We start from the raw sequence: 13006 nt of genomic DNA on the forward strand, positions 1-13006 counted from the left end.
TTATAAGTTCCTATTTTTACATGATTTAAGAACATGTGTTTATGTTACATCATGTATGCAGTTTAGTACATGAATTATATGTATTTTTCCATGCTACATCATGGTAGCTTATTTGTACATCATTGGTTAATACATTATTCTTTGATAAATGTACATTATTGTAAACCAAATCTGTTAATTTATTCTCACTACCACTGTACATTGTTTCTATGCAGTATTTTGATTAAAAAGCTACATTTAGGGGTTGTATTTGTACATTATTTCAGTAGGAAGTAATGCTACATTATATATGCATACTTGTACATGACTTTAAAACATTATTTACTGTTACATCATTTAGATAGATTAGTACATCATTTGATACTAATTTTATGCATCATGTTCTGTTACATCATGTAGCTAGATCTGTACATCATGTTCTATTACATTATTTAGCCATAAAGTACATTAACTGATACTGCATTGTATGTGTTTCTGAATAGGTTCAATGAGTGCAAGAATTGATTCGAGGATGACTTTGACGATGATATGCTCATTGCATTAACGCAACGACAAGCTTTAAAGATGTTCAAAGATGTGCTACGTTATCATTGTGTTGTAAATTATAATGTGCCAAAATTATATTTAAATGTAGACTATAATTTGTATGATGAGGGGCATAAGTTATATCCATTCCCCAAGGGTTTAATAGTCCATGGGGCTAGGGTGTAGTACCAACCCAGTAGCACAACGTTCACTAAGGGCAACAAGTTAGAGCCTTTCTTGTAGGATTCAATTATTTATTGTTTTGTGTAGTAGTCTATTTGGTATTCTTACACTTATTAGGTTACATTATTCAGGTTAATTGTTACATTCTTTGTAATTAATGTACTGTCCATTAAAACCATAAATATGTACGTTACCAAAATGACTGAAACCAAATTGACGGAAAAAAGATGCATTAAACTACTACTTTCATACATTATTCACTGTAAGGCATATACATTATAAGACTATATTTGTACATTATTTCCTGTATAAAATCCAAAACACACATTACAAAGCAAAATTTTATGCATGTGATGATACTATACCCTAGCCTCATGGATTGCTAAATCCTAGGGGAATAATTCGAACTCCCTACCCTCGGTGATGGTTTCATTTCGTGAGTCTGTACTACAACCTAGCCCCATGGATTGTTAAACCAAAATGGTATGGATTCAAATCCCACCAAATATTTAATCCTTACACATGCACATCATTTAGTATGATGCATGTACATTAAAGCCAATTTTCCTACATTAGTTACTGTATGAAATCCTAAATACACATAAAAAATAAAATTCAATGCATGTGGTTGTACTATACCCTAGCCCTATAGATTGCTAAACCCCTAGGGGAATGATTCAAACTCCCTACCCTTGGTGATGATTTCATTTTGTGTATGGATATTACAACCTAGCCCCATGGATCGCTAAACCCAAATGGTGTGGATTCAACGTGTTGCAAGACATTAAACTACTTCTTACATACATTATTATACTCTTTTCGTACATTATTATACCGTTTACGTACATTAAATTTTTTTTTTCAAATTTCATGAGAGGAGCTGCTCACGCGAGACAAGATTCTATACAACAACACTGACCAATTATCATTACTCAATGTATCAAGCAATCGAAACTCGCATTGTCTAAAAGCAAGTGTATAGTTAGCATACATGCCTATATATTATCCACATAAAACAATAAAAACATAAAAAATATGGTTTTGTAATTTCTCTTCGACATCAACAAAGGAGGACTAATCTCATTTCAATGCTATAACCACATCAATATCATACTCCAATAAAGGAGAGTTTTGACCTGACACAGGGTTTTAAGAAATATAGTAGAAAGTTGATTGAAAAAGTTAATGGAATATGAATCCTAATTTATATAGTAGCTTTATACTAATAGATGTGAGTGAGATAAAGTACAATGGATTGCTAAACCCAAATAGTATGGATTCAACGTGCTGCAAGACATTAAACTACTTATTACGTACATTGTTATACCGTTTACATACATTATTCGACCGTTTACGTACATTATTATTTTATTGATGACCAAATACTGAAAGTACCGAAGTAGATGAAAACTTAGAGCTCTTAGAATTGTTGGAAAAAATATAACTTGAATTATATTGTTTAGAATCGATGATTGTTGGAAGAACAATATTATTCAATCTGATTGTTACATAATTTAAGTCCAGTCCTTAGCAAACCTTAAGTTTTATACACACATAACTATTAGTAATCTACATCATGCTAGAGGAAACTCTACAATAAATAACTAAAATTGTACATTACTTTCTGCAAAATTACAAGTGGCGGGTTCGGCCGGTTCTGGCTCGGGCTGCTTGTTGGATCGATCTCTTCTTGAAACCAAGAGGGTTTCGTGGGGTGGCGATTGGTGGAGTGGAGGGCGTCGACTCTGGCACCGACCTCGGCGGCTTTCTTCCTTATGGAGGTGGCGGAGAGGTCGTTGAGGGCGGCGCCGCCTGCGACAATTTGGTCGGGGAAGTTGAGCTTGGTGGTAAGGCCGCGGAGGTAGAAGACGACGGTGTCGTAGGCGCGGACGGCGGCGACGTCAGTGGAGTAGGAGCCGAGCCAGATTCGAGATCTCTTGTTACAAAGAATTCGACTTACAAAGTAGAACAACGGACGTCTACAATGGGGGGAGAGAGATGAGAGAGAAAATCTATTTTAATTTAGAAAAAAAACTAGAATCAATCTTCATTAATCATGTGCTGATATTAGAGGTTGAAATTTATGGAATAAAATAACCGATGCCTAATGGCTTCCCAAAATGACATTTTTGAATTTTTTAAATATTTTAATTAAATACATGAGGCACTATTTTCAGCCATTAGATCTTCAAATTATGGGGCTGAGATTTAGTTGGAAGAATGAACAATAATTAGAAAAATGATATGAATACATCTCTTTTTTAATATTCTTAAGACGAGGATTGTTCAGCTAAGCGCCCCTACGTGGGCGCTTGGTGAGCGACAAATGATGTGGCAATCGTCATCTGCAATTTCCTCTCTTTTTCTCTAATTTCATCTCTCCTCTCGCCCCTCTCCCCTCCCCTCCCCTCCCCTCCCCTCCCCTCCTCTCCTTCATCGTTTCTGCTCATTCTCTATCCCCCTCTCTCCCTATGATTCAGCAAAATCAAGATTCTTCTCTAAATCTATATTTCGAATTTCATGTATACTCAATTATAGCAATCTCTATTTTTTTATTCAACCGGTTTCTAAATCATCTCATTCCTATCTATAATTTTTAAAGAGTAAAATTTTTGAACCATGGCTTCATTCTCTCTCGTCTGTAATTTTTCTTTCTCACCAAATTCTCTTATCTCTATCAAGGAGCTTTTCACCATAGAATCAATACTTCTAATTATTTAATGTATACAAAGCGTTCCTACAATTCCCATGGACTTATTTTTGCTTCTGTCAAAGAATTTATGCGCTTAATGTTTTCGTCAAAATGGGTTTCTTCCAATTTTTCCTCAGATTTTGTGAAATCAAGTATACAAGCTTTTACATATGTTTTCATTTAATAGATCTATGTAGATCTCTATAAGGAAAAAAAATTATTGCTCAGCATTTAAACTCGTATTGATATATTTTCTTTCACTAAAACACGAAGATTAGATTTTGTAATTACATCCACCACAATAGTAATCCCTTGTCAGTCTAAGATAAAGACTGAGAAATTGTTTTCAAGATCCGAAAAAAGGTTGCAGATAGAAAAAAGTAAGTTACAAGAAGGAATAGGGGAATAGGGAAGATGACGGCGAGATTTTGCCGGGACGATAAAGCATATCAAATGAAGGAATTTTCATATGACTCAAAAATTGCACAACAAAACTGATGGCAGATCACAGATACGAAAATGAAGATGGACATAGGAGGAGAAAAGGGGCGAGGAGGAGAGAGAGAAGGAGAGAAGAGGAGATACGGGAGAGAGGAGAGAGGGAATTAAAAATGAAGAGAGAAAATTGATAATGACGTTGCCACGTCACTGGTCGCTCACGAAGCGCATATATTTGTCGCCCAGCGGATCAATCCTCTTCTTAATACATCTATTTAATATTTTAAAACTATATAGTTAATATTTCAAGCATAATTCTATTGCATCGAGTGACAAAGACTTTGTAGTAGTAGTCAATTACAATAAATTTTTTTATTACAAGCATATTTCAAAAATTCTATCGAAAAGGAACAAGCTAAAACACTAAAAATCAAACTATCAACTGATTAATAGAATTTATATGAAAAAAACATATAGACTATATTAAGTATCAAATTATTTATAATTAGATATAATAATTTAGTTATTTAATGTGGTAATTAATGCTACAATAATAATTAATTTATAATCGAAATTAATGATTTTTTTTCTAAAATAATTTTAGTGGTAAATTAACATGACACAAATGGTATATAACCTATGATTTTTTTAAATACGTTTATTACTTTGATATATGCATGATTTTAGTTTATCTATAATTAATGAATATGATTTGTATAATGATATTTAATTTGATTTAGCTTTCCTTAAGTAGATATCTATCCATTTAATATGATATTAGGGTAAATTAGTCACAATATAAAAAAAAAACATAAGGGTATTATGGCATGGAGACATTATGTCTATAAATCACTACCCAAATTTCAAATTCTGCAAATTAAACCAGCCAATATAACACTAAATATTCGTTGTATTATAAATAAGGGAAAATTATACAACAAAAATTAAATAAAAACACTTAACACAACACTTAATATCCATTTTATGAGAGAGGATTTGAGTAAAATTTTAGATTGGAGATTGAAATGGAATGAAAAAAATGAATAAGAAATAGGTTGTATCTATAGAAAATAATAAAGAAAAAATAAATAAAAATTTTCCGACCGACGGTCGCCAGATCTCCACTGGGACCGCCCCTTCCACGCCGCAAATGAGGTTGAGCCCCCGCTATACCCATCTAGCAGTGGTCCGTCGCGGCGGCGGCACCACTGTGGACACTCTTAGTTCACCCATTAGATTCTTTAACTATAAAATTATGATTTAATGAAATAGCAATTTTCTTTTTTACAAACATTAGTGTGAGATATAGTAACAAGAAGCAAGAACACACCAAATAACAAGAGGTAAAGTGATGTAACAATGAAGCGTTTTGATAATTAGAAACATTGAAACCTCTTATTGAATGATTGAGAAGCTGATACAATATTCTCTTGAATATATACAACTATAATCCAAGAAGATGTAGTATATGTAGGGAAGGGAAGAAGAGAAACCGTTCTAAATTAACAAACTCTCGTGGACTCCCTATTTATCCTAACGGCACCCGAGTCATATTCAGTTCAACAGTATATGTTTCAAAATTCAAAGAAAATGCTTGCTTTTTATCAGATACTACTATGCAATAAAGTCAATAACATATTAAAGCAGCACGTAACATGAAAACAACTGTAGTTTTGAACTCAAAAATGCAAGTAATTAATTACTACTATTTGTAGGGAATTGACCAACTGTATAGATAGATCAGCCAAACCCTAAAACATAACTAAAATTTCCACGTAAAATAATTATAATCAGAATTATTCACACCAATAAAAAACTATAAATAGAGCTCATTTCTATAGACCAAATCAAAAAACAAAAAGCAATTAGCATTAGGATGGGCGGAATTGGTCTTTCTCTCCCTTCTCCTCAAGTTGTGATTGTGACCCAGAATATCATGACGATGATCGAGGGGAAGATCATATCAAGAGTATTGAGAAGTAAATAAGATTGCTTATACATTGTTTCATGCACAACTATTAATAATATTGTGTATTAGCTTGAGAAAAATAAAGTAAATATTATAAACAGAAATTCATCTCCGACAATTGCTTTCTTTTTAACAGGAGGGATTGGGATTTTTATGTTGTGTAAATTGTTAGAAAGAGACGATCATTTTACTATTTAATTTGTGGGTTATTCACCAATAAAATTTGAAATTTCATAATAATTATACACAATTTCACCTCATAACACTTGTGTTTAAATGAGCATGCATGTCCTCAAAAACGAAGTTATGAGTGAAGCACATGAGACTCCTTATACCGTCCACCCAGGAAGTACGAAAATGTATCAAGATCTGAAGAAGTCCTTTTGGTGCAATGGTATGGAGAGAGATATAGCGTCATTTGTTGAGAGATGTCTAGCCTGCCAGCAAGTGAAGGCTCTACATCAACGACTATATGGGAAGTTACAACCAATAGAGATTCCTAAATGGAAATGGGAGCACATCGCCATGGATTTCGTGACGGGATTGCCAAGGACTCTGTGAGGGAACACCGCCATTTGAGTAATTATAGACCGATTTACCAAGAGTGCGCTGATAAGGCTCGTTTCATGCATTGGTTTTTGGTGATCTTACATGCCTTTTTGGGGAGATAATGCGCAAATTTGAGATTAAGTGTGCAGATATTGACTGGATTAAGTAAATGCTGCAAATTGACCGAGCAGATGCAAAATGAGCAGAAAAGGAGTAAAAAGTGTCAAAAATCCGCTAGGTCAAAGAGAATTATCAGGAGAGCAGGTGCGTGAAAAATCTGGCGAACCCAGGAACGCACACAATTTACCCGGGGCGGGGAAAAATGAGCAGATTTTAAAGATCATATTTTAAGGGTACAAACATCAAATCATGAAGAGCATTCCCTAGGAATTTGAGCTTGAGGCCTCCCTATATAAAGGGACCAACATGAATGAAGAAAGCAGCGCTTAACGCTACCATTCTCGTAGTTTAAGTAGGAAACTCTCATAGGCGCTTAACGTCACTGCTCTCTTAGTTTAGTTTAGTTGAGTTGCTGATTTCTTAGCTTAGTTTAGATAGTTAACTGTCTTCTTAGCTTAGTTTAATGGTTTCGAAGGTGGAATTGACGACTTTGACGTTGGATCCTTGCTTTCTATACCGCTTTTTAAGACGATGTAGTTAGATCTCTAGTTTCATCGGAGGAATTGATGACTCCGCCTTTGGATCTCAACCTATTTCTGGTTTTATGAAGCCTCAGTGTTTATTTTCATGATGATGATGCTATTTACTCATGTTTCTTGGATGCCTTTCGCAATTGGTGGCTTAGATGTTTAGATCCATGATGTTTACATGATTTCCAGTAGTTTAGAGGTTGAGATCTAGTTGTTCACGTGTTCGATTTCTGATGATTTGTTTGACCAACTTCGAGGAGCGGGCGTATTTTCATAGATGGACTTGCGATCAGGGTATCATCAACTAAAGGTCCGACGAGAGGATGTGCCTAAGACTGTTTTTTCGCACTCGTTATGGCCATTATGAATTCGTTGTGATGCCTTTTGGACTGACCAATGCCCCGACAGTTATCATGGACTTGATGAACCAAATTTTCCACGAGTATCTCAACAAGTTTGTGTTAGTTTTCATCGACGACGTGTTGGTATACTCGAAGAACGAGGAGGAACATGGATGGCATCTGTAAACTGTGTTGGAAATGTTACGAAAGGAGAAACTTTATGCCAAGTTCAGTAAGTGTGAGTTTTGGTTGACTCGAGTGAACTTTCTTGGTGATATTGTGACGGCAAATGGAATTCATGTAGACCTAACAAAGGTCGAGGCTGTGCAAAATTGGAAATCGCCGAAGACACCAAGTGAAATTCGCAGTTTCTTGGGATTGGCAGGATACTACCAACGCTTCATCGAGGGATTCTCTAAAATTGCGAGACCAATGACACAATTGTTGAAGAAAGAAATCAAAGTGGCTTGGACACCGGAATGTGAGGCGAGTTTCCAACTGTTGAAAGAAAAATCGACCATAACGCATGTTCTAGCAGTGCCGGCAGCCGACACGGACTTCGTCGTCTATACTGATGCATCAAAAGTAGGACTTGGATGCGTGTTAATGCAAGATGGGAAAGTGATAGCATATTCTTCCCGACAGTTGAGACCGAATGAGCTGAATATTCCGACCCATGATTTGGAACTAGCAGCAGTAGTGCACGACTGAAAATTTGGAGACATCATCTCTATGGAGTGAGATGCGAAATATATACGGATCACAAGAGTCTCAAGTATTTCTTCGAACAAAAGGAGCTAAACATGCGACAACAACGTTGGTTAGAGATCTTGAAAGATTATGACTGTGGTATTCACTATCATCCGGGCAAGGCGAACATAGTAGCCGATGCTTTAAGTAGGAAGAACCAACCGCAATTGGCTTATTTCCTAACGCAAGAGGAAGCGTTGATTCGCGAATTCAACAGAATGAGATTGGAGATAGTGAAAGCGCCCGAGATAGTAGGAAGAAGAATCGCGACGCTAGTGATTGAGCCAGATTTGAGAACCAAGCTCATAGTAGCCCAACGACGTGATGAGAAGTTGGAAGAATTACGTGTGAAGGTGAGAGCCGAGAAGCTTGATCATTACTGTGAAGAGGCTGATAATGCTTTGACGTGCGATGGACGATTGTGTGTGCCGAGTGATGAGGCGCTAAAAGATGAGATTTTGAGTGAAGCGCACGACACACCTTACACTGCTCATCCCGGAAGCACGAAGATGTATCGAAATTTGAAGCAACGTTTTTGGTGGAATGGAATGAAAGGGGATGTAGCATCTGACTCAACATTATTTTACCCAAATAATGCCCGCAAGTGTATGGGGTTATCGTAGCAAGTAGCAAGCAAGAGTATATCGTATCCCACAGAGACAATTAAGTGTAAACCTAAGTACCACGAACAAACTTCAACTACTATCCAGACAATCAGGAAATTTGGTTTTGAATCTTCAATCTTCTTCCAAGAGTTCTTGACAGAGAGAGAGAGAGAGTGTGTTTTTGCGGCTTGTGGAGAATGATTTTTCGTTGCCCTAGCTTCTCTCTCTTATTTTTCCTTCAGAAAAATAGCGTCTGGGCTAAAAATCGTCAATCAGACGGACCAGGCCCGGTGGAATTATTGCACATAAAATCCACCCGGTCGGGTAGAAGTCTCTGGACTCTTTATGAACAAAATTGGCCACCCGGCCGGGTGGAATTATTGCACATAAAATTCACCAGGCCGGGTATATCCCTGCAGTCCGCGCGGCTTTCGTAGATCGGCCATATCTCTCTCATCCGAACTCCAATTGGGGCGTGTGAGGTACCCACACGAAGCTCTTTAGATGATGAAGACAATGGTACTCTCAAAATAGGATTTGGACCCCATCTTGATAGGCAGATTAACGTTTGAAGCAGACCCCAGTCACGACTTGGCTCATTTTGACCCTTTTTTTACCTATTTTGACTTCAAACACTGGATAAACTCATCAAAGCACATTTGTAGTGAAATATGGACGTAAAATCAAGTAATATGCATTTCAACACCAATTATCATCACGTTTAACTCCCAATAAAACAGTTAAAATACGAGTTTATCAACTCCCCCAAACTTAATCACTTGTTTGTCCTCAAACAAGAGGCAGAAGACAACTAAATATAAACTCGTACACATAAGTTGGATCTCATCATTGCCTCAGTTAATAAACCATAGCATGCATCAATAACTTCACACACATGTAAACCAACTGATCATTGCTTCAAGTTACTAACACATATGCAACCTTGTCAATTTGCCCTCACAAGATAGATATGTAGTGTAATTCTCCCACTCTCAAAGTGTATAGGTAAAAAAACAAGCTCTCAAATCAATCAATCATGCATAGTTTATCATAGGCTTGCTCGAAATCTAACCCCTGCTCTACTATTTTGTGACTATAAATCAAGGATCTGAAAGGTCTTATTTGTAGGTTGTAATGTAGGCTTTTTGGTTAGGTGAGGAAAATTTGGCCAAAGTGACTATAAACCAAATGAACTACAATAACTTCATCCATAAACATGTCAAATCCTCAGTAGTACTAAGACTCTTCTCATCCACCAATTTTCCCCCAAACTTGGCTTTTTATGCACTTCTAGACTTAGTCTAGCTTATACCTCCTCTAGGCTTCGCTTAGCTTATACCACCAAAGTTATATATTTTTTTTCACAACCTTTTTAATAGTAAAGGCACACGTCCACTTTCCCAAAGATATTCAACACAAGACTTTATATTTCCTAACTCTTTTTCTAATCCCAAGAGTTCTCTTTCCCCCAAACTCGTCTTTTAAACACATCCCCATTGATTAGCTATCAAAGAAAAAGGCTTTTAGGCTCAAACTTGGCTAACAAAGGATTATCAAAATCTTGTGTTTTAGGGTGAAGGTCTTAATAGGCTAGAATGGATGGCCTAACGTCACTTCCTATCTCTATATTCACTATGTAGACTCAAGGAAGATCACGAGCAAGTTCTAGAAACATATAACACAATTGATGAGCCACCACTTTTCAGGCTCTCTTGGGATAGGCTCCTTCAGTGTTGGAGCAGTTATCTTGCTTCCCTTGACAGCAGTTGGTATTTTACCCCCCCATCCTAGGGGGTTCAGTAGTGATCACCGCGTGCACCGGTGAATGGCGACTATGGTCTGCCTCGATCCATGCTATTGGCTCCGAGTCAGTGGAAGCCATCATCTCCATGTGAAGCTCATAAAAGTCTTTCTTCTTCACTTTTCTGACTGCACTCGATCCTCCTCCTTCAGTAGTCACTTGGTGCTTCAGACGCACCACCTTGCACTCCTCAGTTCTTCCATCCATGCTTCTCGGTTTGTGGGAAAACGTTTGCCTTTCTTCTCCCATGAAGATTGTCAACTCTCCCTTTTCACATTTATATTTGCCTCAACAGTGGCAAGGAAGGGACGTCCTAGCAGTAGGGGGACTCCATTGTCTTCTTCCATGTCCAAGACCATAAAGTCGGCAGGAAAAATAAATTCCCCGACCTTAATCAGTAGGTCTTCCACGATTCCCTCTGGATACGCGACAGATATGTCTGCCATCTGTAGTGTGGCTGAGGTGGGCTTCAAAGTACCGATGTTCAGTTGCTTGAACACCGATAGTGGCATTAGATTGATGCTCAGACCTAGATCGTAGAGAGCATTTTCCACCTTATAGCCCCCAATGAGGCAGTCGACAGTGAAACTTCCAGGGTCCTTCAGCTTGGCAGGCAGTTTCCTTTGCAGCAGAGCACTGCAATTTTCAGTTAGGTTAATAGTGTCAACCTGCCCCCAACTGGTCTTCTGGGCTATCACCTCCTTCAGAAACTTAGCATACTTAGGCATCTGCAGCAGTGCCTCGATCAATTGAATGTTCACATGCACCTTTCTGAAGATGTCCAAAAATCGAGTGAACTGCTCATCTTTCTTCTTCTGATTCAGTACCTGTGGGAATGGCACCTTTACTCCAGAAGTGGTGCCAGTATTCTCCTTTTCAGCCTCATTTTCCTTCTCGGCCACGGTAGCCTTGGGCTCAAGAACGGTATCAGATGTGGTCGCAGGCAGTGAGGGAGCTTCATAAATAGTGTCACTCCTTAGATGCATAGCTTTGCATTCTTTGGGATTTATGATGGTGTTCGAAGGGAATTTTCCCGATTAAGTAATAGTACTCACAGTCTGGGAAATCTGGCTGATCTGTGTGTCGATGTTCTTCAGATGAGTGGCCATACTTTGTACATCTGTCTCAACCTTCTCCATCCTTTGATTGTTCTGCTCCATGAGGTTGTTGGACTGTAGCATGAAAGACTTGAGTATGTCTTCCGTGGTCATCTTCTTCGGATCATTAACCACCCCATCAGTAACTGTGAACCCCGGGGGTGGTTGCAGAGCATTATTTGGGTTTCCATAAGAGAGATTGGGATGCCATTTGTTCCCGAACTGATTATATCCTCCATCCTGGAAGTTGGCGCGGTGATTATTGAAGTATCGGTTGTTGTCCCCTTGATTCACATAGTTCACGTCCCCTATTTTTCCTTGGGGTTCTCGAGACGGTTGCCCCATTGCCATGCAGTCGAATTTCATGGTCAACACATCCAACTTGTCGGATAGGGCACTCATAGGATCATGATCTGTAGTAGACGCTACCCTATGCACCTTACTCCTTTCGTTGCTCCATCCTTCGTCATTAGATGCAAACTCCTCTATTACTTCCATGGCTTCATTCACTCCTTTCTTGAGAAAATTACCGCCTGAGCTCAAATTCAACTCCCTTTGTGCTTCAGGCACACATCCCTTGAAAAATGTAATAACTTGGACTGTCGGGGTTAACCCATGGTTGGGACACCGTTTCATCAAAGATTTAAACCTCCCCCATGCGTCTCTGATATTCTCTGTAGAAGTCATCTGAAAGGCAATGATCTCGTGTTGTCTCTTTATAGCTTCACTAGGGGGGTAGAATTTCTCCAAAAATTTTTCCACCATAGCATCCCAAGTTCTAATTGATCCTGGCTCCAAACTCTCTAACCAGTCCTTTGCCGAATCCTCTAAAGAGAAAGGAAACAGCCTTAGCCGAACCTGCTCATCTGTCACTCCATTCATCTTTGTTGTGTTGCAAATCTGAATGAACTTAGTGATATGCTTGTTGGGGTCATCTGTGGATTTGCCCCTAAAAGCAATGTTCTCCGCCATCTGAATTAGTCCTCTTTTTAGCTCGAAAGTATTGGCCGCGATGTTGCTATGGACAGTTGGATTTGCCTGACCTTGATATACATATTGATTCTGCACAGGCACAGGTGGTCCACGGTTGACCTGTTGACGCAACTCCTCCAGCTGTCGTAGAAGCTCAGCATAATTGGGAGGAGGGGGTGGTGGACCGTTGTTACCTTCTTCGTACTCCATCAGACTAGGAGAAACGGGATCAAACAGAATATGGTCCTGAACTGGTGATCGGATGGGTGAAAGGTCCCTTTGAACTAAGGATGCTCCTATGCGGTTAGGCGAAGAAGCTTGAATTTTCTGCGTGAGTCTCCTATAGGCGTTCCTCTTCCGGATCGAAAGGCTCTAGAGGCAAGCCTTTAGAATGTGTGTGCATACACCTGAACAAGAAACACAAATGTGAGAAC

General features: G+C 38.4%; 2 protein-coding genes across 2 annotated transcripts; both read right to left on the reverse strand.

The window, feature by feature from the left end:
* Window positions 1-10760: 10760 nt before the first annotated feature.
* On the reverse strand, window positions 10761-11489 carry LOC121797099. Its single transcript, XM_042195826.1, has one exon. It carries the CDS (start codon window positions 11487-11489, stop codon window positions 10761-10763), a length of 729 nt encoding a protein of 242 aa, XP_042051760.1.
* Window positions 11490-11540: 51 nt separating this feature from the next.
* On the reverse strand, window positions 11541-12782 carry LOC121797100. The gene has a single exon (XM_042195827.1). It carries the CDS (start codon window positions 12780-12782, stop codon window positions 11541-11543), a length of 1242 nt encoding a protein of 413 aa, XP_042051761.1.
* Between the last annotated feature and the right edge of the window lie 224 nt (window positions 12783-13006).

Source organism: Salvia splendens, chromosome 3 (assembly GCF_004379255.2).
Source record: "Salvia splendens isolate huo1 chromosome 3, SspV2, whole genome shotgun sequence".
NCBI classification, from domain to species: domain Eukaryota; kingdom Viridiplantae; phylum Streptophyta; class Magnoliopsida; order Lamiales; family Lamiaceae; genus Salvia; species Salvia splendens.